At 45.8% G+C, this 23249-nt stretch overlaps 1 protein-coding gene across 1 annotated transcript in view; it reads right to left on the bottom strand.

Annotated features, from left to right (window-relative positions):
- Positions 1-23249, bottom strand: part of NMNAT2 (nicotinamide nucleotide adenylyltransferase 2) — a 143008-nt gene that overhangs the window by 21395 nt on the left and 98364 nt on the right. Inside the window, exons 2-6 of the mRNA XM_042925110.1 lie at positions 8932-9020; positions 8053-8120; positions 5920-5998; positions 2752-2878; positions 998-1078 (exon numbers count right to left, since the gene is read on the bottom strand). Coding sequence (XP_042781044.1) covers positions 998-1078; positions 2752-2878; positions 5920-5998; positions 8053-8120; positions 8932-9020 — 444 coding nt within the window. The remainder of the gene's footprint in view (positions 1-997; positions 1079-2751; positions 2879-5919; positions 5999-8052; positions 8121-8931; positions 9021-23249) is intronic.

The raw sequence follows: 23249 nt of genomic DNA, 5'->3' as shown, positions 1-23249 counted from the left end.
AATATGGAGAGGGAGCATCTCCTCATGGTCCAGGGCAGGAGTTCACATCTCTGGGACTTTAAGAATTAGACAGCTTCTCTGGGAAGCCAATGACGAACACACACACACTCATGCTGAGAGCCTTCTGTTTCTTTCTGTATTTTAGGGAGGTAGTCCACAAAAGCAATGTCCTCTAAGCCTAGGGAGACCGCTTTTAGACTCACAAGGAGGTGACCCTCTCTCCTTAGTGGTTACCTGGTTCAAAGAACAAGCAAAACTGAGCATGTTGAGATTTGTCACATGACAGATACAGCAAACACCCGTGGAAGACGAGAAAGACAGACAATTTGACCTGTGCTCTTAAGTGTGCAATGCCTGCATGGGGGTTCACTGGGTGTGCACTGAACAACAGAGGTGCCATCTTGGTCCCCTGTCTCCTTTCCTCCTCTTCCATCTCTCTTAGTTCCTTTTCAAGATGCCAGAAAATGGACATCTCAGAAATGGCAGAAATCAGCCCCAAAGAGTCAAAGGAATGAGGTCTGGACCTTCAGCTCTCTGCAGAGTTGAACCCGGGGACCCTGAAAGAGCCCCACAGACTTCAGATATTCTCATCCCTGCTGAGCCCTTGAGGGAACAGCCAGAAGCAGAAAATTAAGGAAAGAGTGTGTGTGTTCGTAGCCTATCAGCAGGAACACTGACACTGCCAGAGCTGGGAGGACCTGAGGGAGGACTCTGGGCCCCTGAAAACTCTTCGGCATGTAGCCTCATTCTGTGTGGGAGATGGGAAATGAACACATCACCGCTGAGGTCTCCCGGCAGCCCGAGGGCAGGTGGGTCACGCCCTTGGGGTTCCCCTAACTACTTGGCACTGCAGGCCTGGGGACATTCCTGTTTACCACTGTTTTCTCTCCATCACTGCTTTGTAAATGGTCACCCCATGGCAGGGGGATGTTTGCTGAATGAATGAAGGGAGGGGACCAAGAAGAGACGGGACCGGGAAAGGTCTTTGCTCCCTTACCCACAAAGGTGAAGCGCTCCACTGGTGGGCGGACACAGCAGATCCGGCTTAGACTTTCTCCCACCTTCCCCAAGATCTTGGCTATAGGAGAGAGCAAGACAGACAGGGACAGAGGGAGAGAACCACTCACAACTTATGCCCAGCATTTGGGCCACTTAAACACCGGGGTTGCACTGGAGGGGGCAGGGGTTGAGCAGTGGGAGGCAGGAGGGTAGAGACAAAGAACAGAAATATGACAGCAAACATTCCTTCTCATTCGCAGTCCAAGGCACAGGCATTTTGAACCACAGACTGGAATCTCTTTTCTGCTCATGTTTATTATTTCATGTTGAAAGTTGGAAAATATAGAAGAGGAAAATATAAGAAGAGGAAGATAAAAAACACCCATAACCCCACCCCTGGAAATAACACCACTGACATGTTGGTATAGTATTTCCTTTCCTCCATTAAAAAATATATATATATATTCTGCAGCTATGTTTGCATAAATTGGATTGTAGTCTGCATTTAAAAGGCGTAGAGGCTATTTGCTTTTTTCATTTTTTAATATGAGCCTTGGCCTTCATGCCTTCCCATGAAGATAGACTTTGTAATAATCAGACATCCCACTTTGGCTGAGGGGTATCTGGTTTTGGATGATCTCTCTGGGCTGTAATCCAAAAAAATTTTCTGAGCCCCCACATGAGAGCTAAGTAATTCTGGCTCTTTGTGGACTACCCTGTTTATAACAGACTAATAACATAACAGCTTATGGCCTCTAGGCTTGAAAAGTAATACCAGGATCTGTCTCTTACAATTGGTCTGGTAAAATATATATATATTTGTATATATTAGAAAAAACAGGGACTGGGGCGCCTGGGTGGCTCAGTCGGTTAAGCAACTGACTTCAGCTCAGGTCATGATCTCACGGTTCGTGAGTTCAAGCTCCGCGTCGGGCTCTGTGCTGACAGCTCAGAGCCTGGAGCCTGCTTCGGATTCTGTGTCTCCCTCTCTCTCTCCTGCTCATGCTCTGTCTCTCTCTGTCTCAGAAATAAATAAAGACATTAAAAAAAAAAATTTTTTTTTTTTTTTTTAAAAGAAAAAAACAGGGACCTTGGAATCAGATAGTCCTGAATATGAATTCTGGCTCTTTTACTTTTTGGGCTGTGTGATCTTCAGCAAACCCCTTACCCTCTCTGAATCTCAGTTTTCTCTTGATAAATGGGAACATAATATCTATAATCGCAGAATTACTGCACTAAATGAGAATCTGTGGAAAGCACTGAACATCGTACAGGCCGACAGTAACAGGCGTTGAGTAAATGTTGAAGCCCTTTCTGTCACTGAAAAGGTGGTTAAGAGTGTGGGATGCTGAATGCAGATGCCTGGGTTTGATTCCTAGTCCCACTACCTCCTCACTGTGTGACCTTGGGCAAGATCCTCAACCCCCTTGGAAGAGGCAGAGAAAAATGCTGCCTTATTGTATCTTTAGTTCCCAGTTAAAGGAATTATATTTATATTTAAATGCAGGGGAAAAAATGCACACCACCAACCCTGTCTCTCTCAGTCTCTCTCTCATTGTGACTATTTCTCTCTGACGCTCTATTTTAAGGACCAGGGCATCCGTATCACCTTGTTAAAAATGCAAATTATCCTCTTCCTCCCAGACCTACTAAATCAAATTCTGGGGAAGGGCCTAGCAACCTGGACTTCAACAAGCCCTCCGGGTGATTCTGAAGTTTGAGAACCATGGCCCCACATCCATGTTGCCCTACCTGCAGTGGGCTTGGTGGACACATTGCTGTTCTGGTAAATGGGCTGAGGGGTCTCATTTTGGGGCTGTCCGATCACAGGCGTCATGGAGGGTGTGTTGACATTGGAGAGGATGCAGCCAGTCACCCGCTGGGGAAAGGGAGAGGTGCGAGGTCAGTGTCATTAGCCAAGTTACTTATGAGAAGCATTTCCCAATTATCTCCCAATGCTCATCTGCTCATCTATCATGGGGAGGCCACTCGGAGCTGAGGGAGAACACAGTGGTGGCAAGAGCGGGTTCTAGACACGGCCCCACTGCGTGGTTGCACTAGGCTGGCAGGAGGCTGGACAGTTCAGTGCTGCAAAAGCATGCGATGTACTGTTGCACAGACACTGGTTCAGGTTGAGCCCCCTCTGTCACTACGTGACCTTGGATAGTTAACTTCTCTTGAACCTCAGCTCAGGCGTTGAACATGGACAGGCCACATAGCTGCCTTTCCGGGTTGTGGGAGGATTAACACGTGAGCATTTGCAAAGCATTTGCCCGTAGAGGTAGAGTATTTGCCACATGACGGCCGATGTTGTAACCTTCTGTGTAACGTGCATACCTGCCCTCCCTGCCTGCTTCACGGGGCTCAAATGAGGTCATGTCTGCGAAAGGGCTGTGTGAGCTTGGGAAAGGTCATACAAACACCAGGCACTATCACCACCTGCCGCTTCTCCAGGCCAGAGATGCCAATGACGGGCAGAGCCAGAGAGTGGTGCCAGGCCGAGCAGGATGTGTTTGTGTTGCAGGAAGAGGGGGTGGGGTTCTGGGCACTCTCGCGCTTGCCTGCCAGTGTGAATACACATTCCAGAGCCAAACGGAAATTCTATGTGTATTATCCATTGTCCTGTGTTATCTGGCCCGCTGCTTCCCTCTGGTGCCGCAGAAAGCAGAGAGCTGATAAGGCAGCATTTTTCACAGCTGACCCAGAAGCAACCCCCCCTCCCCACGGTGGGTGGGAGGGCCTGCCACTGGGCAACTGAGAAACAAAGGATGGATTTTCAATCCATTTAGCTTCACAAGGGCCATTGCTGATTCAAGGTCCCTTCCCTGAAAGCCAGCATCCCACCCCGCGGCCCATGACTCGTTCTGGATTATGAAGTCCTGAGGCCAGAGAGCCCCAAGCCGCAGGGTTGTGGCAACCCTCGGAAGGGACCCCTTCCACACAAGCAGGGCAGCACGGCATCCTTCCAAGCCCCAGAAGGGCTGACATTTGTTTTGTGGGGTGACCTGTCACTTCTGTCATGTTTCGGACAAGAGGAGGTCACAGCAGCATCCAGTCACATCTGGGAGCCAGCTGAGGCCGGGACAGCATGGTCTTCTCAGCCTGTTTTGCGGGATTCTCTGCCCAGTGGTGGTTGCTGGAGTGGAAGGGGCAGCCTGCTTCCTTTTTAGTATTATTTCAGCTCCAGAAAAGAAAAGGCCACATTCTCATTTAATAACAGGTCTGGTAGCTGAAGAATTTCTTCCTCCTGCTGCACTGCACCATTAATCCCAATGGACTTGTTCTGGGTAGAAAAGAAAAGGACTAGCCACATGCCCTGTGCTGCCCTCATTGGCCCTCCGTGGGCTCTCAGATCCTCAGGGGCCTTTCCAAGCACGGCCTTGAGTCACCTGTGAAGTGTGCCCTGTGGTAGTCTCTCCAACAGGAACATGGCCTGATGCCAGAACTGAAGAGATGGGGAGCTATCAGCTCCTGCTCCAAGACAGGGACTTACATTCTCTGCCAGCCTGTGCCCGTCCCTGCAACAGCTGGGACTCCTGGCTGAGCTCCTCTGGCCCAGACTCCTGCCTCTGGGCATGAGTCACAAAGGGAGGCTTTGGGAGGCCCAGGCATTTAGACAGCAAAATAGCAGCCAGGCTTCATGGCTGGTAGAGCCAGGTCTCAGGCACGTCTGCAGGGTCCCTGATTCCTCCTTTCCATTATGGAGCCTGAGGCTGCTATGTGACTAGAAGGAGCCCAGGCCCCCAGCTGTCCCCCTCCCCCACTGCCATGTAGTGTGAGAAATAAACTTATGTGAAGTTGCTAAGTGTTTAAGAATGTTTGTTACTACAGCATATCTTAGCCTATCCTGACTGATACACCCTTATGTAGTAAGACAGGATGTCTTTCCTTCCTGCCGTTGTTGAGACCAGCACAGAGGGTCAAGTCAGGGACACCCTGTCTCAGAATCCTTTCAAGGGGACCGGAAAAGACTCAGGATGTGTGTGAAGGGTTCTGAAAACAGAAGGAAGGGAAAATGGGTTTTCTTCAATTCCAAGAGGGACAAACCTAATAGATGAAGCAACAGTCAGCTAGACCCTTTCCCTCCTCCTCTTACTCCTGACTCCCTGGCTTGTTGGGAGCCCTAAACTCCAGCACTATTAACATGAAGCACAGCTGCATGGTTGGTGGAGTGTGAGGAGATGGGGGCTTGCTGATGGCTCCCCAAGGAGAAGGTTCTGGCCCCACTGACAGAAAACACAGGTGGGTAGAGGTGCTCCCTGAGTCAGAACAATGCTATCTGGACTGCCATTTGGGGCTGGGGAAGGCATGGTGGCCGTGCCAGTGGAGGTGAGTAGGGTCCACTGCATCTTGTCTCGGTCAGTCGGGCCTCCTCCTATGGATGGCACAGCTCTACATCCGTTACTGTGGAAATCGATGGGCTGGTATTGATCTGGGAAGGGTGCTTTCTGCATATTCTGGCCAGTGCTGCTGGCTGGTGTGGGACTCGTTCTAACCTGGCAAGCAGCTCTTCAGTCACTACTACCTGGGCACAAGCCACTGAGCAGTGGCTGTGTGTCCTCAGATAGGTTGGCTCACCTCTCTGTGCTTCCTTTTTATCCACTAATATAACACGGATCAGGACACTGTCTGCCTTGAAATCCTCCCACGGGGGTCTCCTTAATCCCACCTTGGATTTGCTGTTGGAAGGTGAACACCGCCCTGAGTCATACTGAGCAGAGGAAGCAAGACAGGGGAACAGGCTCTGGAGCTGCTCGGGTTCGAGTTCACTGCCCTCCTTCCTGCTGCCCGGGGCTTGGTTTCCCACACAGCTGTCTGGGAAGCAGGAAACTGAACCAGGTCAGTAGGCCAGCAGCAGCACCCTTACCGGCCTGCCCGGCTCCTGGGGGCCACCCGCCCCTCAGCCGCAGCCCAGCTCACCTTCATGAGGTCCCGATGATGTTCCAGCACACTGCAGGTTGTCTGCCAGGTGTCCTGATAGCACTCCCACGGGTCCACCCTGACATGACCAGAAACAGGTTTCCCTGGGTTTCCATTCTCAACACTTTTTCTTTAGTAGTTCCTTCCAGAGACTGTATAGCTCGGGGTGCTTAGCAAACCTGCTCACACCATGTACTTAGATCCCAAATCAGAACAAACGTGAGCTTGAAACACCTTTCTACCCCCCAGCTGCCCCCTCTGTAAAACCAGAGGAGTATGGGGCTTTGGGAAAGTTACGTTGTCTTTTGGCTCTCACTTTCCCCACCTGTAAAATAACTATGGTAACTCTCTTGTGGGGTTATTGGAAGGGCCCAATGAGTTTTATATATAGAGTCTCTTGTGCTTGCCCACGAGATGGAAATTCTCCTCTGGGCCTTCTAGGATTGTGATTGGGATTAAAAGCCAGGCCCTCGTTGAGTGGTGGCTGCAGATACCTGACTTGGGGAATCGGCCCCTGTCTGCCTCCCTGTGCAGGTGGGGGGCCTTGTGGGCATGGGGGGGGGGGGTGGTGTACCAGTCAGACTGAGAGGCGCAGACCCACGTGCTGGTCCACCCCTCCTGTACACGCAGATGTGAAATGAGCAGGGATCCAGCCCCAGACTGATGCAGCACTCGGGCTTAATTGCCAACTTAATGAACTGCTAAATTGGGATATTTCTCAAACATTTCCTAAGCAGTTGAGCATTCCCTGCCCACCTCCCACCATGCACATGCACCTAAGTTTCCCAGGGGTAAGATCTCCCTAACCAAAAACCCCTGAGAGTCAGCCTGTGTGTCAGTCTCCCCATACCCCCAACCACTGCCTCCCCTGAGACAGGCAGACACCATACTGGCCAAGTCCTGGGGCTCAGCCCTTATCTCTAGAGCTACCTGAGCCTTGCTAGTGATCTCAGTTCTTAGAATTCTGCCTTCTCCCAATTGCCTAGAGCAGTGCAGGTGGGAAGTGCTGGATGAACATTCGATGAACGAATGAAGCAATTATTTCAGGATCTTCTAATCACATCCAATCAGGATCGACCCCCTGCCCTGTATCTACCCCCTGGACCCCGCTTTCCCCAGAAGATCGGGAGCCAGAATGTGTAAAGCCTCGCTTCTATCCCTGACTTGACCACAGACGTGTTGTACATGCTCAAACCCCTCAACTTCTCCGGGCATGTCTCTCATCAGAGAGAAGGCAGCTGTCTCTCGACCCAACCTACATCTTCAGGGGATGAGATAGTCTGTAAAGGGCAAGCATTTCTTACACAAATCACTGCACACAAATGGGGAGGATCACTGTTTAATTTTCACTTCACTGCTCTCCTTCCCGCCCAGCCCGTCTCTTCCGTCTCATTCTGAGGTCAGCTTTTCTTCGTTTCCCTCCTTTCACGGAAACCTCTAGGTGCTGCTTATTTTTTCCAGGGGGAGATATTACGGTACAAATGGTGCGCCATTATTTTTTTTAAACGCCATTTTCTCATGCAAATGATAACCGTAGGAACTTTGGGGAGCGTAATTAGCATAACTAGTGGAGGAGCCTCGCTTTAATTACAAGGCAAGCCGTACAGATAATGGTGTCTGCTATCTTAGTGAGGACTGTGCCCAGAGTATGAGGGAAAGGCCTTGAGTGCTCGCTCGCAGTGCCTCTGTGCCACGGTCAGCCTGGAGCCCTAGGGAGCCAGAGTCCTGGAAGGGGAAATAGCCAGGGCCAGGGAATACTCCCTTAAAAGGTAGAGTTCACAGGAAGCAACTGGGGAGGAAAGTGGAGAGGCCTTTCCGATTTCCTGGCCAGGCCTCACCCCAAATCCAATGATGCTTCAGGAATACTGGATCCAAAAGTCCCGGGGCAGAATCAACACTGAAGCTTCCCTCTTCAGTTTGGTGGGCGTTATGGCTTGGTTAAAAGATAGAGCTCTCAGTTGGGCCACCTCTGAAGGTCAGTATAATTATTTCCTCTACAGTGGCTAACGTCTGGGCTGGCCTCCCCACCCCTGTGGGATCCAAATGGCTGAGAGGACGCCTCCTCCTCCTGCATTCACCCACAGTGAGGCCCAGGGCCACCCACCTGATCCACACACACCAGGCCAGCCCTACCTGATCCAGTCGGAATTCTGGACGGCCAGCTGACACATGATGAGACGGTGTCGGCTTGACACAAGGCCCTGGGGAGCAACAGAGCAATCACCAGGAGGCTGGCTCCACTCCCCACAGCCGCCCTTGAGACGCCATCCCTAGCCGCCCGGTTATTCAAGGGCAGCCATTTGTCAGTGGTGACAGGGAAGGAGGGTGTGGCCGCCCTGCAAGTCCATCTGCCACAGAGACACACAGGGAGGGGCGGAGGGAAAAGAAAAGGAATGGAGGGCCTGGGAGTACATCACTCCCGACAGGGTCAGTAGGTGGACCTCTCCGATGAAGTGGCCAACTTGTGCCTGGCACAGGGACGAGACTTAACCAGGCAAAAGTTGCCTTGTCTCTGGGCTCAAGCTGGCTGGTTGGGCGACCTCCCCAGAGGTGTGAGGTGTATCTGGGGAAGGAGGGGGATGGAAATGCCGGGAGGACCCCTAGATTTTCCCGGACATGAGGCAAGGAGGGAGCAGCAAGGAAAGGAATTTTAAATCAGAGCGTAAGAGGCAGAGATAGGTCTTTTCCTCCTAAAATCCGGGAAAGACTTGCCCAGCCCATCACCAGCTGCCAGGATGGCTTCCATGCCAAGTCACTCTTGGCCCCCAGCTGGTGTGCCCGCTCTGCTGCTAATGAGTGCCGACGGGGCCTGGAGCTGCACGCAGCCACGGTCACGGGCAGCTGTTCCTGCCAGCTGCCGCCCGGCCCCACCCGCCCAGGTCTGACTGTGTTCAGAGATGGGAGCAGGGCGCCAGCTCTCGGGCATCTTGTGTTTCTGGGGAGTGAAGTGGAGATGGCAGCAGGGGCAGCCAGAGGAGCCATCAGGTTAGAGAGGGTGAAGGAGGAACCCACCTGTTTTCCATAGGAGTCGTGGACAGGAGAGACGATCCCACCAATCACGATAAACCTTCCAGTTTTGTGCAGATAATCCCTGGCTCTTTCTAATTAAGAGAAGAAAACCACACGTTATGAAGAGGAAAGGTGTGGATTAAAGGTGATCATTGAAATCAATACATTCCCTCTCCGTAGGGTTTATGTCCTGACAGCTTTCTTGCCATTTAAATGGAAAGTGACAATTTTTGAAGTTATGTTGGTGATTCAAAAAGGTTATGGAGCGAGATTCTGGCCCCCAAAGCAAAAAAGCTTTACAATAGGGGATTCGTCCAATTGTAAAGGTCCTCTGCTTGACGAGTGGGTAGCTTAGAGGGATTTAGAACAATCACCTCACTGAGAGCCACTCCAGGGACAAATGGGAATTTACACCTGTGATCACTCACAGAAATTCTAAAATGGACGAGTGACTTAAAAGGAGGAAGGAGAAGCAGAAGCAGTAACCACCACCACCTTCTTATAATATGAAAGGTGGGCTGATTGCCTTCTCTCAGAAGAGAAAAACCACCAAAACAAACTTAAAAGGCCTCCTACATAATTAGGGAGAATTAACAGGAAAGCCATCATTATAGTTGATTGAGAAAACTTCAGACACAGAAAAGCTTTTTTTCCTTTGCAAGGAGTTCTTGATGCTGCTTTTTCAAATTTACCAGACAAGCCCAATCTCATTTCCATGAGAAAATCTAGAAAATGAGGAAGGGCATGAAAATTTTGGTTCTGACTTCCAAAGGGGTTCAGCGTGCAAACCCAAAAGGGCCCGAGCTTGTACTGCTGAGGAAATGTGGCCTGGACTTATTTGACAGGCGAGGGATGAAGGGGGGTCTTGAGTGGCGAGGCTGGCTGTGTAGTTCACAAGCAAGTTTCCAGGATTTCCTTGTTGGCTCTCTTACAACTCAAAAATAATTCTCATCACATTTGCCTTTTTTTCTTTCAATGTGAAATCTCTTAGTTTTGTAAAAAAAAAAAAAAAAATTAATGGACTTTATTCTTTAGCAAAGCTTTGAATTTAAAGAATAATTGAGTAGACAGTATGCAGAGTTCTATATACTCAGCCCGCACCTTCTTTCTTATCTTGCCCCGACACGGTTTTCCCCTATTATTAATATCTTGCATGAGTGTGGACATTTGTTACTCTTGATGAGTCCATACTGATGCATTATGATTAATTAACTATAGGCCATAGTTCCCATGAAGAGACACTCTGTGTTGTAGAGTCTTTGGGTTTTGACAAATGCATAATGACATGTATTCATCATTGCAGTTGCATAAAGAATAGCTTCCCTACGCTCAAAGTCCACAGTGCTCCACACCTATTCATACCTCTCACCACCCCCCCCCCCCCCCACAGCCACTGGTAACCACTGATCTTTTTATCACTTCTCTAGTTCTGCCTTTTCCAAAACACCAAACAGATCACACAGAATGTAGCCTCTTCAGACTGGTTTCTTTCACTTGACAGTATGCTTTTAAGTTTCCTCCATGTAGTTTTGTGGCTTGATATCTCATTTTTTCTTCATTGCTGAATGATATTCCATTGTCTGGATGTATTACAATTTGTTTATCCATTTGTACCATGTGTTGATCCATTCACCAAGTGAAGGACATCTTGGTTGTTTCCAGTTTTCACTGATTATGAAAAAAACAGATGTAACATTCATGTGCAGGTTTTTGCACGGACATGGTTTTCAACTCGATTGGGTAAGTATCTAGGAGTGCAATGGCTGGATCTTATGGTAAGAGTATTTATTATTCTCCAAAGGTTCACAATAATGGAGAAACAGAAGGCTATCCTGATGGATCCAATGAGAGGCAAACTGGGTGAGTTCTATAGCTGTGGCTTTCAATGTTATTGCTGTAGTACTCCCACAGTAAGAAATGCATTTCACATCCTGACATAGTACATACCCATGTATATGTATAATTAACTGAAACAAATATATTACAATACCCTTAACTACAGCAATGCACACTGACATTTTCCATGTATTCTATTCCAGCAATCATAAATTTAAATAAAAAGCTGATCAAAACCTATTATTGTGTGGCAACCTATAGTTTGAATAACTCTGTACTGATGTTGAGATGTTAAGGGCAGGGGGAAAAGGGACAGGAGAGATTAAGTTTGCCTTTCCAAAGCACTCTAGCCAAATGGTTCAGTCTTACCCATTATTTTGGTCTATAGGAGGCCTAGTAGGGGTAAGGGTGAGGGTGAGGGAGGAGTACTATTGACCAAGCAAGTTGGAATCAAACTTCAGGGGGCCCCGAAAGCCAGGCCAAGGACTACAACTTTTATGCCATTGATTGCTATCTGGTCAACAATATTCCTTGGACCACTTACACTGGAATCATTAGGAGGAGGTTATTAAAATATAGACTCCTGGGTCTTAGTCCAGAGTTACTGAATCAAAATCTCTGGGGTTAGGACTTAAGAGTCTACATTTTCCATTAGTGTCCCTGGGTGATTCTTCTGTTCCCTGAAATTTGAGAACCATAGGCATACATAGACAACAACCATAAAGTTGAGAAGTATAGACAACAGAGAATCGTGGAAGGCTATTAAACAGGGAAGTGACATGCTCTGAGCTGGAAGAAAATTCACTCGCAGAAGGGAGAGTGAAGGTGGTGAAAAATCCTATCTTAAACAAGATAGTCATTCCTAGTGGGAAATATGGGGTCAGGTCATGAGGGATGGAGGAGGGAGATGACCCACTGAAACTTCCCAGGGAATGTCCAGGGACCGCAAAAGTAGGATTTCCTTCTCTCTTCAGACATTTTTGTTTGCTTTGCTTCTGAGACTTTGCAGAGGGATGTGTCAATGTATGTGTCATCAATCTCGTAGCCTGCACCTTTATGATTGTGCTAATAGTACTAGGTTTTATACCCAGCAATTCATTAGTTGCCTGATTATCCCCTAATTTGAATGTAATGTCAAGCAAGAAAGAGCTGGCACCCAGCTAAACACAAGTGGCCAGGAACAGATATGATTATTCTCTTTCCTTGTTTCTCAAAGAGATTCCAAATGCCTGAAGAGTCTGCCTAGTGACATCTAACTCAGGAAGTGTGTTTTGTGGAAACAATACTGAACTTGGAATCAGAAGATGTCTAGATCTTGGGTAAGTCACTTCATTTCTCCGAGCCTTAAGCTTCCATATCTGTAAAATGCCTTCTTTGCAAGGTTGCTACAAAAATCAAATCAAATTCTCAATATAAAGGTGCATAACACCCACATAGTTTCACTGGAGAATTCTATTAAACATTTAAAGAAGAGTTTAAAACAAAGCTACAGATGGATCTAATATAAAACATGCTAACTGTAGTTGAAAACTAAAATGCTTTTAACTCCCAATTTTAACGTGTATATGTTTGTGTGTTAGCCACACCACGAAGCAATTCTCAGACACTAGCAGGTGTCCTACAGTCCAACTCAATTCTGACACTATCTACTTAGAGATAGTATCTGTCCCCATAGGTTAAGGGTTCAGCCCTACAAGACTGACTGCCTCCTCCCCTTCAGATGCCAAATTGCAAGGCCAGATTGTCACCTATACTTCTGACCACCTGGCTATAAATCAGGGGTTCCCACCGTCACCTCCTTGGGTTTGATTAATTTGCTACAGCAGCTCACAGAACTCAGGAAGCTCATTTACTCACTCAATTTATTACAAAGGATATTAAAGAATACAAATCAACAGCCAGATGAAGAGATACACCGGGCAGGGTCCCAAACAAAGGAGCCTCTGCCTTTGTGGAATTTGGGGTCTCATGGTGTTTAGGATCCAGCATAAAGGTAAATGGAAGCATTCTGGTTCCCCAAACTAGAAGTTCTCCTAATGCCCTCCTTTTGGGGATTTTATGGAGGCTTCATTATATGGGCATAATTGATTAACTCAGTAGCCATTGATGATTGAGTCAGCCTCAAGCCAAGTCACTTCCCCAGAAATCAGGGGGTGAGACTGAAAGTCCCAACCCTCTATTTATAGCTGGTTTCCCTGGCCAGGAGCCTCCATCCTTAGGTGTTTCCAAAAGTCGCTTCATTAACATAAACCTAGTTGTGGCGGAGAGGGGTTTGCTATGAATAACAAGACTCCCATTTCACGTTTATGGTTCTGAAGCATTTTCAGGAACTGAGAAAAAAAGACCAAATATTATAACAAAATATGCTCTTCTTGCTCTCATTTCAAAGGCTTTGAGAGCCGTGGGCCAGGAACTGTGGATGACAACCAGATAGGTGCTTTTTATAATTCACAACACCACAATGACATTGTATTGTATAATTGAAATTTGCTAGGAGAGTAGAACTAAAATATTCTCACACACAAAAAAAGTATGTGACGTGATGGATGTGTTAATAAACTAGATGTGTAGAGTCCTTTCACAATGTCTGTGTCTATCAAATCACCACAATGTATGCTTTAAGTATCTTAAATTTTATATGCCAATTATACCTCAGTAAAGCTGAAATTTTAAAAACGAAACAAGTCTAGAGTCTCTTGCAGAAAATAGACAAAAGAGGAACACTTTCCAACTTATTTCATGAAGCCAGGATTACCCTGATACCAATGCCAGGCAAAGAGAGTACAAAATATGCAAAAATCATTAGCAAAATATTAGCAAATAGAATCCAGCTATACATAGAAAGAATAATACACGATAGCCAATTGGCATGTATTTCAGGCATGATGTTTCAATATCCGAAAAATCATTTAATGTGATTCCCCAAATTAACAATATAAAGAAGAAAATTCACATGATTGTATCAATTGATGCAGAAAAAGCAGCTGACAAAATTGAAAATTCATTCATGATAAAAACTCAGAATATGAGGAATAGAAAGGAACTTCCTCAACATAAGAAACATCCTTAAAAACCTATAGCAAATGTCATACTTAATGGCAAAAGATAGAATGCTTTCTCCCTAAAATCAGGAACAAGGCAGGGACATCTGCTGTCACCACTGCTGTTCAATATAGTACTTGAAGGCAAGAAAAAGAAAAGTCATCGAGATCAAAAAGAAAAAAAACAAACAACTATCTCTATTCACATATGGCATAAAAGTCTACTTAGAAATCCCAAGAAATCTACAAGGGAATTCTTAGAGTTAATAAATGAGTTCAGTAAGATCATAAGACACAAGATCAACAAAAGAAAGTTAATTGTATTTTTGTATGCTAGCAACAAACATGTGGAAACTGAAATTAAGAACACAAGACCACTTATAAAAGACCACTAAATAGACCACTAAAAAAAAAAGAAATACTTAAATATAAATATAATAAAGCATATACAGAACTTACATGCTAAAAACTACAACCTGCTGATTAAAAAAAAATCAAGGAAGATCTAAATAAATGTAGAAACACACCATGTTTATGGATTAAAAGACATAACATAGCAAGATATTAATTATCTCCAAACCAATATGTAAATGAAATGCACTTCCTATCAACATTCCAGCAAGATTCTTTTGTGCAAATACAGGCAAAATAATTCTAAAATGTACATGGAAAGGGAAAGGAACTAGAATCGTTAAAACTTAAAACAAAATGAGAAAGTAGGGAAATCAATCTATCCAAATTTTAAGTCTTTTTATATAACTATAGTAATCAAGACTGTGAGGTATTGGCAGAGAGGCTGACACATAAATCAATGAAACAGAATACAGTCTAGAAATAGCTCCACATACGTATGGCCAACTGCATTTTGACGAAGGTGTAAAAATAATTCAATAAAGGAAGGATAGTCTTTTCAATAAGTGATGCAGAAACAACTGGACAGCCAAAGACAAAAATAAACAACAACAACAACAACAACAACAACAACAAAACCCCTAAGTCAACCTAAATCTCTTACCCTATAGAAAAATTAACTCAAAATGGATCATAGATTTAAATTACGTACAATAGAAACTTAAATGAAAATGTGGGAGAAAAATCTTTGGGCATGGGGCTTGGTGAAGACAGACATGACGCTGAAAACACGACGCGTAAAAGAAATAACCCAATAAATTGGACTTTCACAAAATTAAAAACTTTTGCTCTGTCAAAGACCCTGTTAAGAGAAGGAAAACCAAGTTACAGACTGGGAGAATCCACATATTTGAGGATTCATGTCTAGGATATAAAAAGGACTCTTAGAGCGCAATAGTTAAAAAAAAAACAACAAACTAACAATCCAACTAGAAAATGGGCAAAAATGTGAAGAGACATTTCACCAAATCAGATATGTGGATGAGAAATAAGTCTATGAAATGATGTTCGATAGCACTAAGCATCAGAGAAATGTAAATTAAGACCACCAGGAGAAATTGCCAATTCACCAATCAGAATGGCTAAAAGAGAAAGTAATGACAATACCAACTGCTGACAAGGGCATGGAGAAACTGGATTTCTCCTACATTGCAGTGGAAATGGAAAATGGCATAAAGCTACTCTGAGAAACAGTTTGGCAATTTCTTAAAAAAAAACAACAACTAAATATGCTCAATCATATAACCCAGGAATTACACTCTTGGATGTTTTTCCAAGAGAAATAAAAACATGTCTATGTAAAAACCTGCACATGGTTATTCATACTGGCCTTATCTATAATAACCAAATACAGTAAATAAATAAAATGTCCTGCAATGGGTAAATTGTTAGACAAACAGTGGTATATGCATGGCGTGGAATATTACTTGGCAATAAAAAGGAAAAGACTAGCAACAATTAGGATGGATCTCTAGGTCATCGTGCTGTGTGGGGAAAAAAGCCAATCTCAAAAGGTTGAATACTACATGATTCCATTTACATAACCATCTCAGAAATTATACAGATTAGTGATGGCCGAGTGTTAGGGACAGGGGTGGGGGCAGAGAATGGAGGTGGTGTGACTAGAAAGCTGTAGCTCCAGGGAGATCTTGGTGGTAAGGGACTAGTTCTATATCTTAATTGTGTTGGTTACATGAATGTACACATGTGATAAGATGACATATAACTATAGATACACTTTATACCAATGTCAATTTCCTCACCTCCATATTGTACTATAGATACATAAAATGTAACCAATAGAGGTCCAGAGCATGGGGGAACTCTCTGTACTATCTTTGCAACTTTCTATGAAACTGTATTTCAAAATAAAATTTTTTTGTTAAGTTTACAGTAAACTATGGAACATGGCACAATTGTAAGGTGGTAGTGTGAAAATCTAGGCAAATGACAAGCAAACTCGTGGGGCTGGGTGCTTCTAAAACTTTTCTCTCTTCAGCCTTTTCAGCCTTCAGCCTTGTTGCTGTCTGGATTCCAAGATTTGGGGTTGTTATGGCTTCGGAGGTATTGTCCAAAACAGTGTTTCTCAAACTTTGATGTGCATGGGAATCCTCTTGAGGGATCTTGTTAGAATGTCGATTCTGATTCCAATGGTCTGGGTGGGGCCTGAGATCAGGACCAGGATTAGGGTGAAGGGGAAAGGGCAGGATCATTCAAGTGCAGGGTCAGATCCTGTCTTCATTTAAAATTACTTTATTTTGTTCATCATAGATATTTTGCAATAATTCTGATTTTTTTTAATGTTATTTATCCCCATTACTGAGTTTTTGAATTCCCCCCTTAATTTTTGCACTGGAGGGAGCTCTCCCCTTTGGCCTCACACTACTCCCAGCCCTGCCCCAGAGTCAGAATTTCCAGCAAACTCCTGAAGGGACCACTGCTGCTGGTCTATAGACTATATTTTGCATAGAGAGGGACTACAGACAGGTGCGGCAGCCCCTGCAACTTTAGGTTCCCCGCAAAAGATGTTCTCCTCCCGCCCCAACTCCACCACCACCTCCACTTTGGTGATAAGGGCATTTCTGGACATTGGCAGGTAGTTTCCTGGCAAAGCTGTAGCTAGGGCCTGGAATTTAATTTCATGCCAAGCTTCCCGAGATGTGGTCTATTTTTGTCCCTCAGCTCTGGCCCAGAGGCAGAGCCAAATCCCTCTAACATTTTACACTCAGGTCCAACCCATCCTCCATTTGGCCTACCCTCCTTTCTCCTGTATTCACAGAGGAGGCACCCATGCCATGGGGTGGCCTTGTTTTTTCCTGCCCTCAGCACCATGAGGATCCACTATTGTCTCACAACTCATTCCAGGCCACTTTAAACCAGGTAAATCTCCCCTTCTGACAGCCTGTGCTGTACCTACCAGCCACGGACAGACACAACACAGATGATTTGTCCATTAATAATAATTCATGAGACAGACATGTCTCGTCTGCCTCCTGGCTACACAGTGAAACCAGCTGATGGGTGTAATCTATTCTCCTCTTCCAGAGAGTTAGTGGAGGAAACACTGTGGTCAGGGCATCGATACTAACTCCATTTTTCCTTTTCAGCTGCAATTAGAAATGACCCTTTCTGAGTTGTATTCACAGCTGGAACTGCCTGAATTTTTCTTATTTGTGAGTTTCACAATCGTGATCTGGATTTGTACACATTCTAAAATTTAGGGTTTTTTTTTTATTTAAATATTAGAATGTTTATTGGATCATAAGGGAAAAAACAAAGTAGGGTTCTTCCTGCTCAGGGGTTGGAAATTGTTTTTCTTTTAAAGGAACCATCCCTGTGGCCTAGCAAACTGAACCTTGGACATTCCTTAACAAAAATTTAGTGAGCATTTCTCATGTTCAAGGCTCTGTGCCAGGTGGTGCTGTGGGAGACACAGAGAGGTAAAAGACATAGTCCCTACTTCCAAGGATCTTTGGTTTTTGATGCAGGGATACAATATGCTCTGCTTAGATAATGGATATAAACCTGAACAACAGCAACATTAAAATGCTATAGGATTTCATGGGAGGAAGTGATCCCAATGGGATCAGGTGGCCTGGGAAACTTTTCTGGAACAGATGAGACTTGGGCTGGGTCCTGACAGTAGAGAAGAGGAAGGCGTACTAACTGTGTCTTTTTATTTTTCTGTTTTCTGATGCTTGGACACCTGGAGCCTTGCTGGCCCTCAAGGGGACACCACTCCCAGGGTTAGCTAAATCCTAAAGACAGTAAACGATGCACCCGAGAGCACACCTTTCAAATGCAAACTAACCAATTCAGAGCCCATACCCACAAACACACCCTCTGTGTGGCTCTCATGCAGGCCACCCCTCCCCCGCCCCATCCACCTGCCCTAATCACCCCAGGACCAGGTACCAAACCAATAGAGACAGCTTCTACATCACAGAACCACTGGAAGTATTCATACTGGCTAACTGTAAACCTGATTACCCTGCCTCCCCACTTCCTTCCTGCGGAAACCACAATAAAGGCTCTGGCCTGTGTTTCCCTGACTCCCTCAATCTCCTGACTGGTGCCTCCCCTGTGTGGCCCTTCTGCAGCAAGACATGTCCTCTACTCTCGGGATCTGTGAGTGTCACTATCTTTTCAGTGGCGATGGTCTCCTGATCTGTTGGCTTCGCCACACCCAAACAACAGTAAAACCTAGATTTTTAAAGCAGAACAAAGAAACTTATTCCAGGGGGAAAAGGTGGCATGAGCAAATGGACTGAATCAGGAATGGAGTCTCCAGGTCCTACAGAAGGCTCTAGAGCTTGGCTTTCTTTGCCTGAAAAGCAATGATACTGTTTTCATGCCTCATCACTAAGGGGGTCTTGCCCTCCCCAACGTGACCTGGAGCACCCTCCTGGATCTCCCTCTACTCCCAGCCCCTCCAGTCCCAATGTGTTTGGGAAGCAGAGAGCTGGGTGATCAACGTTCCCCTGGGTGGGCGAACCAATGGATCATACGAGGTCGTATCTCTCTGAGATGTCTAACCTAAGCCGTAAGACAGTATTCAAGTGAGCGAACCACTCGAATCTGAAAGAAGTACGAAAGGGAGCATTGTATCTGACATTGACCCATGAGTGGGACCACGGAAGCCCACTGGGCCATTCCTTGGTCACTGCTAGCTGAGTGGGCTGCAGGCCCCTGTAATAAGTGCAGGCTAGTTATGGACCCCGTCTCCATGGGGAGCAATTGGCTTAGCTCTTCCTGGAGCTGGCCAGCCCTGCTCCCCAGCCAGCCATGTACCAACGCTCCCATCACATCTCAGTGGAACTGGCGGAGAAGATGTACATTCACCAGAACAATGGCCCCTCCTCTCCTCACCGGGTACTCTTAACTGTAAGAGAAGCAGTGAAATAGAAAGTCTCTTGAAGTTATGAGAGCACAGTTTTTTCTTCACCTGCTTACTCCTATCTCTCTGACTCAGGAAGGCTACATTTCCCAAGGCGATGATGACGGGGTCCCCAGGTTTGGGGTGTTCTTCCGCCCAGTCTCTGTGGCCAATGGCTGACCAGAAGAAGAGGTGGGCTGGGCATGGATGCCTGTGGGGGTCCATCTGAGGCCCTTGAACGGACCCATGTTCAGGGCAGCCCTGCACCCCCTGACCAGCGACCCTGGACACAGAATCCAGTTCTCTTAACTGTCTGTCTGCTCCCACCATCTGCCCCCATCCCCAGTGCATGCACCTCAGGCTGCCTTAATTGACCAGGGAGGGTAATGCTTCCCGGAAGTCCTTGCACACCTGGATTTCCTCTAGTGCCTGGATTTTCATCCACGTGTCTGGCTTTTGCAGCCCCTTCTATGTGTAAGGATGAACCAGCTGTCGGGGAGTAGCACAGAGCGGCATGGTTCCCTTCTCATGACTGCTCATCTTACTTGCTCCACTACCTCTGGCTTGGGAGAATTCATGTCCCTTCATCTTCACAGCTAGGAAATGATTTGTGACCCTCACTTCCACGACTGCCACTTCTGACACACCAAGCCGTGGTGAACATCTCATGTGTCCCGGCTGCTAGGTGCCCACCCCGAAGTCTGGCCTCTCCATTTGAATCTTATCCACTGGAAAAGCTCCCCAGATCCCTGCCTCCACTCTTTCCAAACCACACTTCTTGGAATTCGCCCATTATTGGGAATGATTTTTTTTTCTATTTATTTCTTCAGAAATAGAAAGCTAAATATATATGTAAAAATATGGCGTGAACTGGTTTTCCTTTCAGTGAGACTCATAAACACATGGGAGAATTATTTTAAAAACCCACAGACTGTAATACTAAATATAACTGGGTGGGTGGCTGGGTGGGGGTGGGGGAGAGAGGGGAAAGGCGGGGGAAGGAATAAAGACAGAAGAGCACACATGATGTGAAAATCCCACCGTAGTTTTTTGACAGGTTTCTGTCATTTGCATGGAATCAGGCTCTATTTTTAACTACATGTCTGTTATTTCACACTTTATTAACCATTAACCTTTTTGAACACAAGTTCACCACACAGGTTTCTTATTCAGGGATAATTCAGGCTCTGAAGTAGAGTTTATCGAGGGAATAGCTTTGCTTTTACCAAGTAAAACAAGTAGAGCGCATCAGGCAGAGAAGGGTCCCTTTTGTAGAGATGTGGTCCTGCTGAGGCTCTAGGGCCGGGCCACACTGAACGGGCCTGCTTAAAAGTTAAAGGTTACTTTCCCCCTAAGAATGTTACTGGAAAAACACTGTGTCTCGTACAGCTTTCTTACTTGTGTTCATCTTCCCTCTCTATTTTCCCATGAATCAGTAAAAATATCTTCCTGAATCCAGGGCCCCCCCCAGCTATGGGCAACTAACTCTCCAGGCTTGCCTGGAACTTTCCTACTTTCAACACTGAAGTTTTCCATGACCTGGAAGGGCTCGCAGTCCCCAGCAAAGTGAGATGGTTGGTGTGGTGTGCTGAATGACAGCCAGGCCTCCAAAGAAGTCTGCGACCTAATCCCCAGAACCTGTAAATAGGTCACCTGAACATGGCCAGAGGGACTTTGCAGGTGTGGCATAAATGAAGGACCTTGCGATGGGGTGAGATGGGGAGGTGATCCTGGATTCTCCAGGTGGGGCCGATGTACTCACTGAGAGAATGCCGGAGGGCCAGATACAGGGATGATGTGACAATGGAAGCAGAGGGCAGTGAGAGGTTTGAAGATGCAGGAAGGGACTGTGAGACAGGAAGGTAGCGGTTTTCTGGAAGCTGGAAGGGGGAAGGAAGGAGATCTCCCCAGAGCTTCCAGGAAGAACTATAAAACAATAGTTTTAGGACTTTCCGAACTATAAGATAATAACTTTGCATTGTTTTGAACTGATAAGTTTGTGGTAATTGATTGCAGCAGCAATAAGAAGCTGATACAATTGGTCACCCTTCCTGTTCCTTGAATCAGCGTGCCCAGTGAACCAATGAACCACTCCGTCTTGTTCTACATGAATGGAACCAAGGGACAAGTATCAACTCCTGCAGAAGTGGAGAAAGGAAATTGGCTCACAGAAATGTACCATGTGTTGGACTCTTTCAAGGTCGCAGAAAGGACACGGTTTTGAAGCAATTTCATTGATATTGTAGAGTTTCCTCTTTGAAGGAACCTATAAGTAAAGAAATGTATAATAACCTATGAACAACCAAAATTAAGCCTTTGGAATTCCTTAAATTAAGACATGGAGCTTGCCTAAGAGGCAATAGAGCATAAGTTTATAGACTCTAGGTTCAAATCCTGTCCCAAGCATTACTAGTTGGGTGACTTTGGGTTGGTTACTCAACTGCTCTGGCCACCAACACATCTCTAAACTGGACATAATATTATTCAGCTCACAGGGTTGTCAGATAATAGATGTAAAATAACACTAGAACCCAGGAAACATTGGCCATACTTTTCTTTCTTGGGGAAGTCTAACAATTCCTTTGGGGAGGAAAGTTATGAGATAATAGAAAAAATATATATATATATATACGTATATATATATATATATATATATATACGTATATATATATATATGTATATATATGCACACATATTGGTCTCTGACCCTGGTTCCTGGCACAGAATTCCTAAAACCCTTGTAAATTCCTAAGTGACAAGAGCACTGGGAACATCTATTGTTCTGATATTTGGTTTATGACCCTGATTCCTGACACACAGTTCCCACATCCTTTGGAATCTCCTGGGTGATAGCAGTGTCTTTTGCTCTAAATGAGATGACTCTTGGTGCTCCTGGATGGGAACTGCTCAGCAGAGATCAAGCCATGATTAGAAGCTTGGAATTTTCAGCCCCTACCTACTCCCACCCTCAATCCTCTAGAGAGAGAAGAGGGAGCTGGAAAAGGAGTTAATATTTGGTCAGCCTATGTGAAGAAGCCATCATAATATTCCAGTAGTAGGGGGTTCAGAGAGGTTCCAGGGTGCTGAACACAACATGGGGAAGGTGACACATCTGAACTCCATGGGGACAGAAGCTCCTAAGCTTGGGACCCTCTCAGACCTCACCCTATGTATCTCTTCATCTGGCTGTTCCTCTATATCCTTTACCATATCCTTTAATAAGCTAGTAAGTGGGGGCGCCTGGATGACTCAGTCAGTTAAGTCCCAGACTTTGGCTCAGGTCATTCCCAATCTCGCGGTTCATGAATTCAAGCCCCACATCGGGCTCTCTGCTGTCAACGTGGAGCCCGCTTCAGACCTGCTGTCTCTCTCTGTCTCTGCACACCCCCTCTCTCTCAAAAATAAAATAAACATTAAAAAAAAGTAAGCTGGTAAATACAGGTAAGTGTAAATATAGGTATTTCCCTGAGTTCTGCGAGCCACTCTAGCACATTAATCAAACCCAAGGAAGGGTCTTTAGAACCTCCAATCTACAGCCGGTGGTTGGGCAAAAGCACAGGTGACAAACCTGGGCTTGTTACTGGCTCCTGAGATGTGTGTGAGTAGGGGGAGGGGGCCACGCTGGCGGGACTGAGACCTTACCTGTGGGATCTGGTGCTATCTCCAGGTAGGTAGTGGCAGAATTGAGTTAAGTTGTAGGACATCCAGCTAGTGTCACAGAGAAGGGCTTGTCTTGGGGAAAAACCTCCACACAACTGGTGACCAGAAACGTCAGAAGCTTGAGCAATAAAGGAGACATCCAGGGAAGAGAGTCCTAGTGTGGAAGAACTGAGTTTTTCCCTACATAGAAGGTGGAAAACCGAGTTTTTTCCTTATTACAAAAGTGAAGGTGGGACAAGGAAAAATCAAAAACTCTTTAAAAAAAATATGCAGCTTGTCATTGTAGGGCTATTAAGTGTAAATCTTACTTTCGTCCTAACGCTCTTGGTGCCCCTGCAATGAGAGATTTTTCTTGGTGCTTGCTGTAGCTTGTCCTATCCTCGATTAGAGACAGCAGATGTGCCTCTCTGGGCTTGAGAAGCCATTTCTGGAGAACGAGTGTCTGACTATCCGCAGCCCCTGAACTCCCCTCGTCCTTAAGTGCAACCCAACAGAAG

Source organism: Panthera leo, chromosome F3 (genome assembly GCF_018350215.1).
Source record: "Panthera leo isolate Ple1 chromosome F3, P.leo_Ple1_pat1.1, whole genome shotgun sequence".
NCBI classification, from domain to species: domain Eukaryota; kingdom Metazoa; phylum Chordata; class Mammalia; order Carnivora; family Felidae; genus Panthera; species Panthera leo.
Note: the sequence above shows the minus strand (reverse complement) of the source record. Positions and strands in the feature narration are given on the sequence as shown.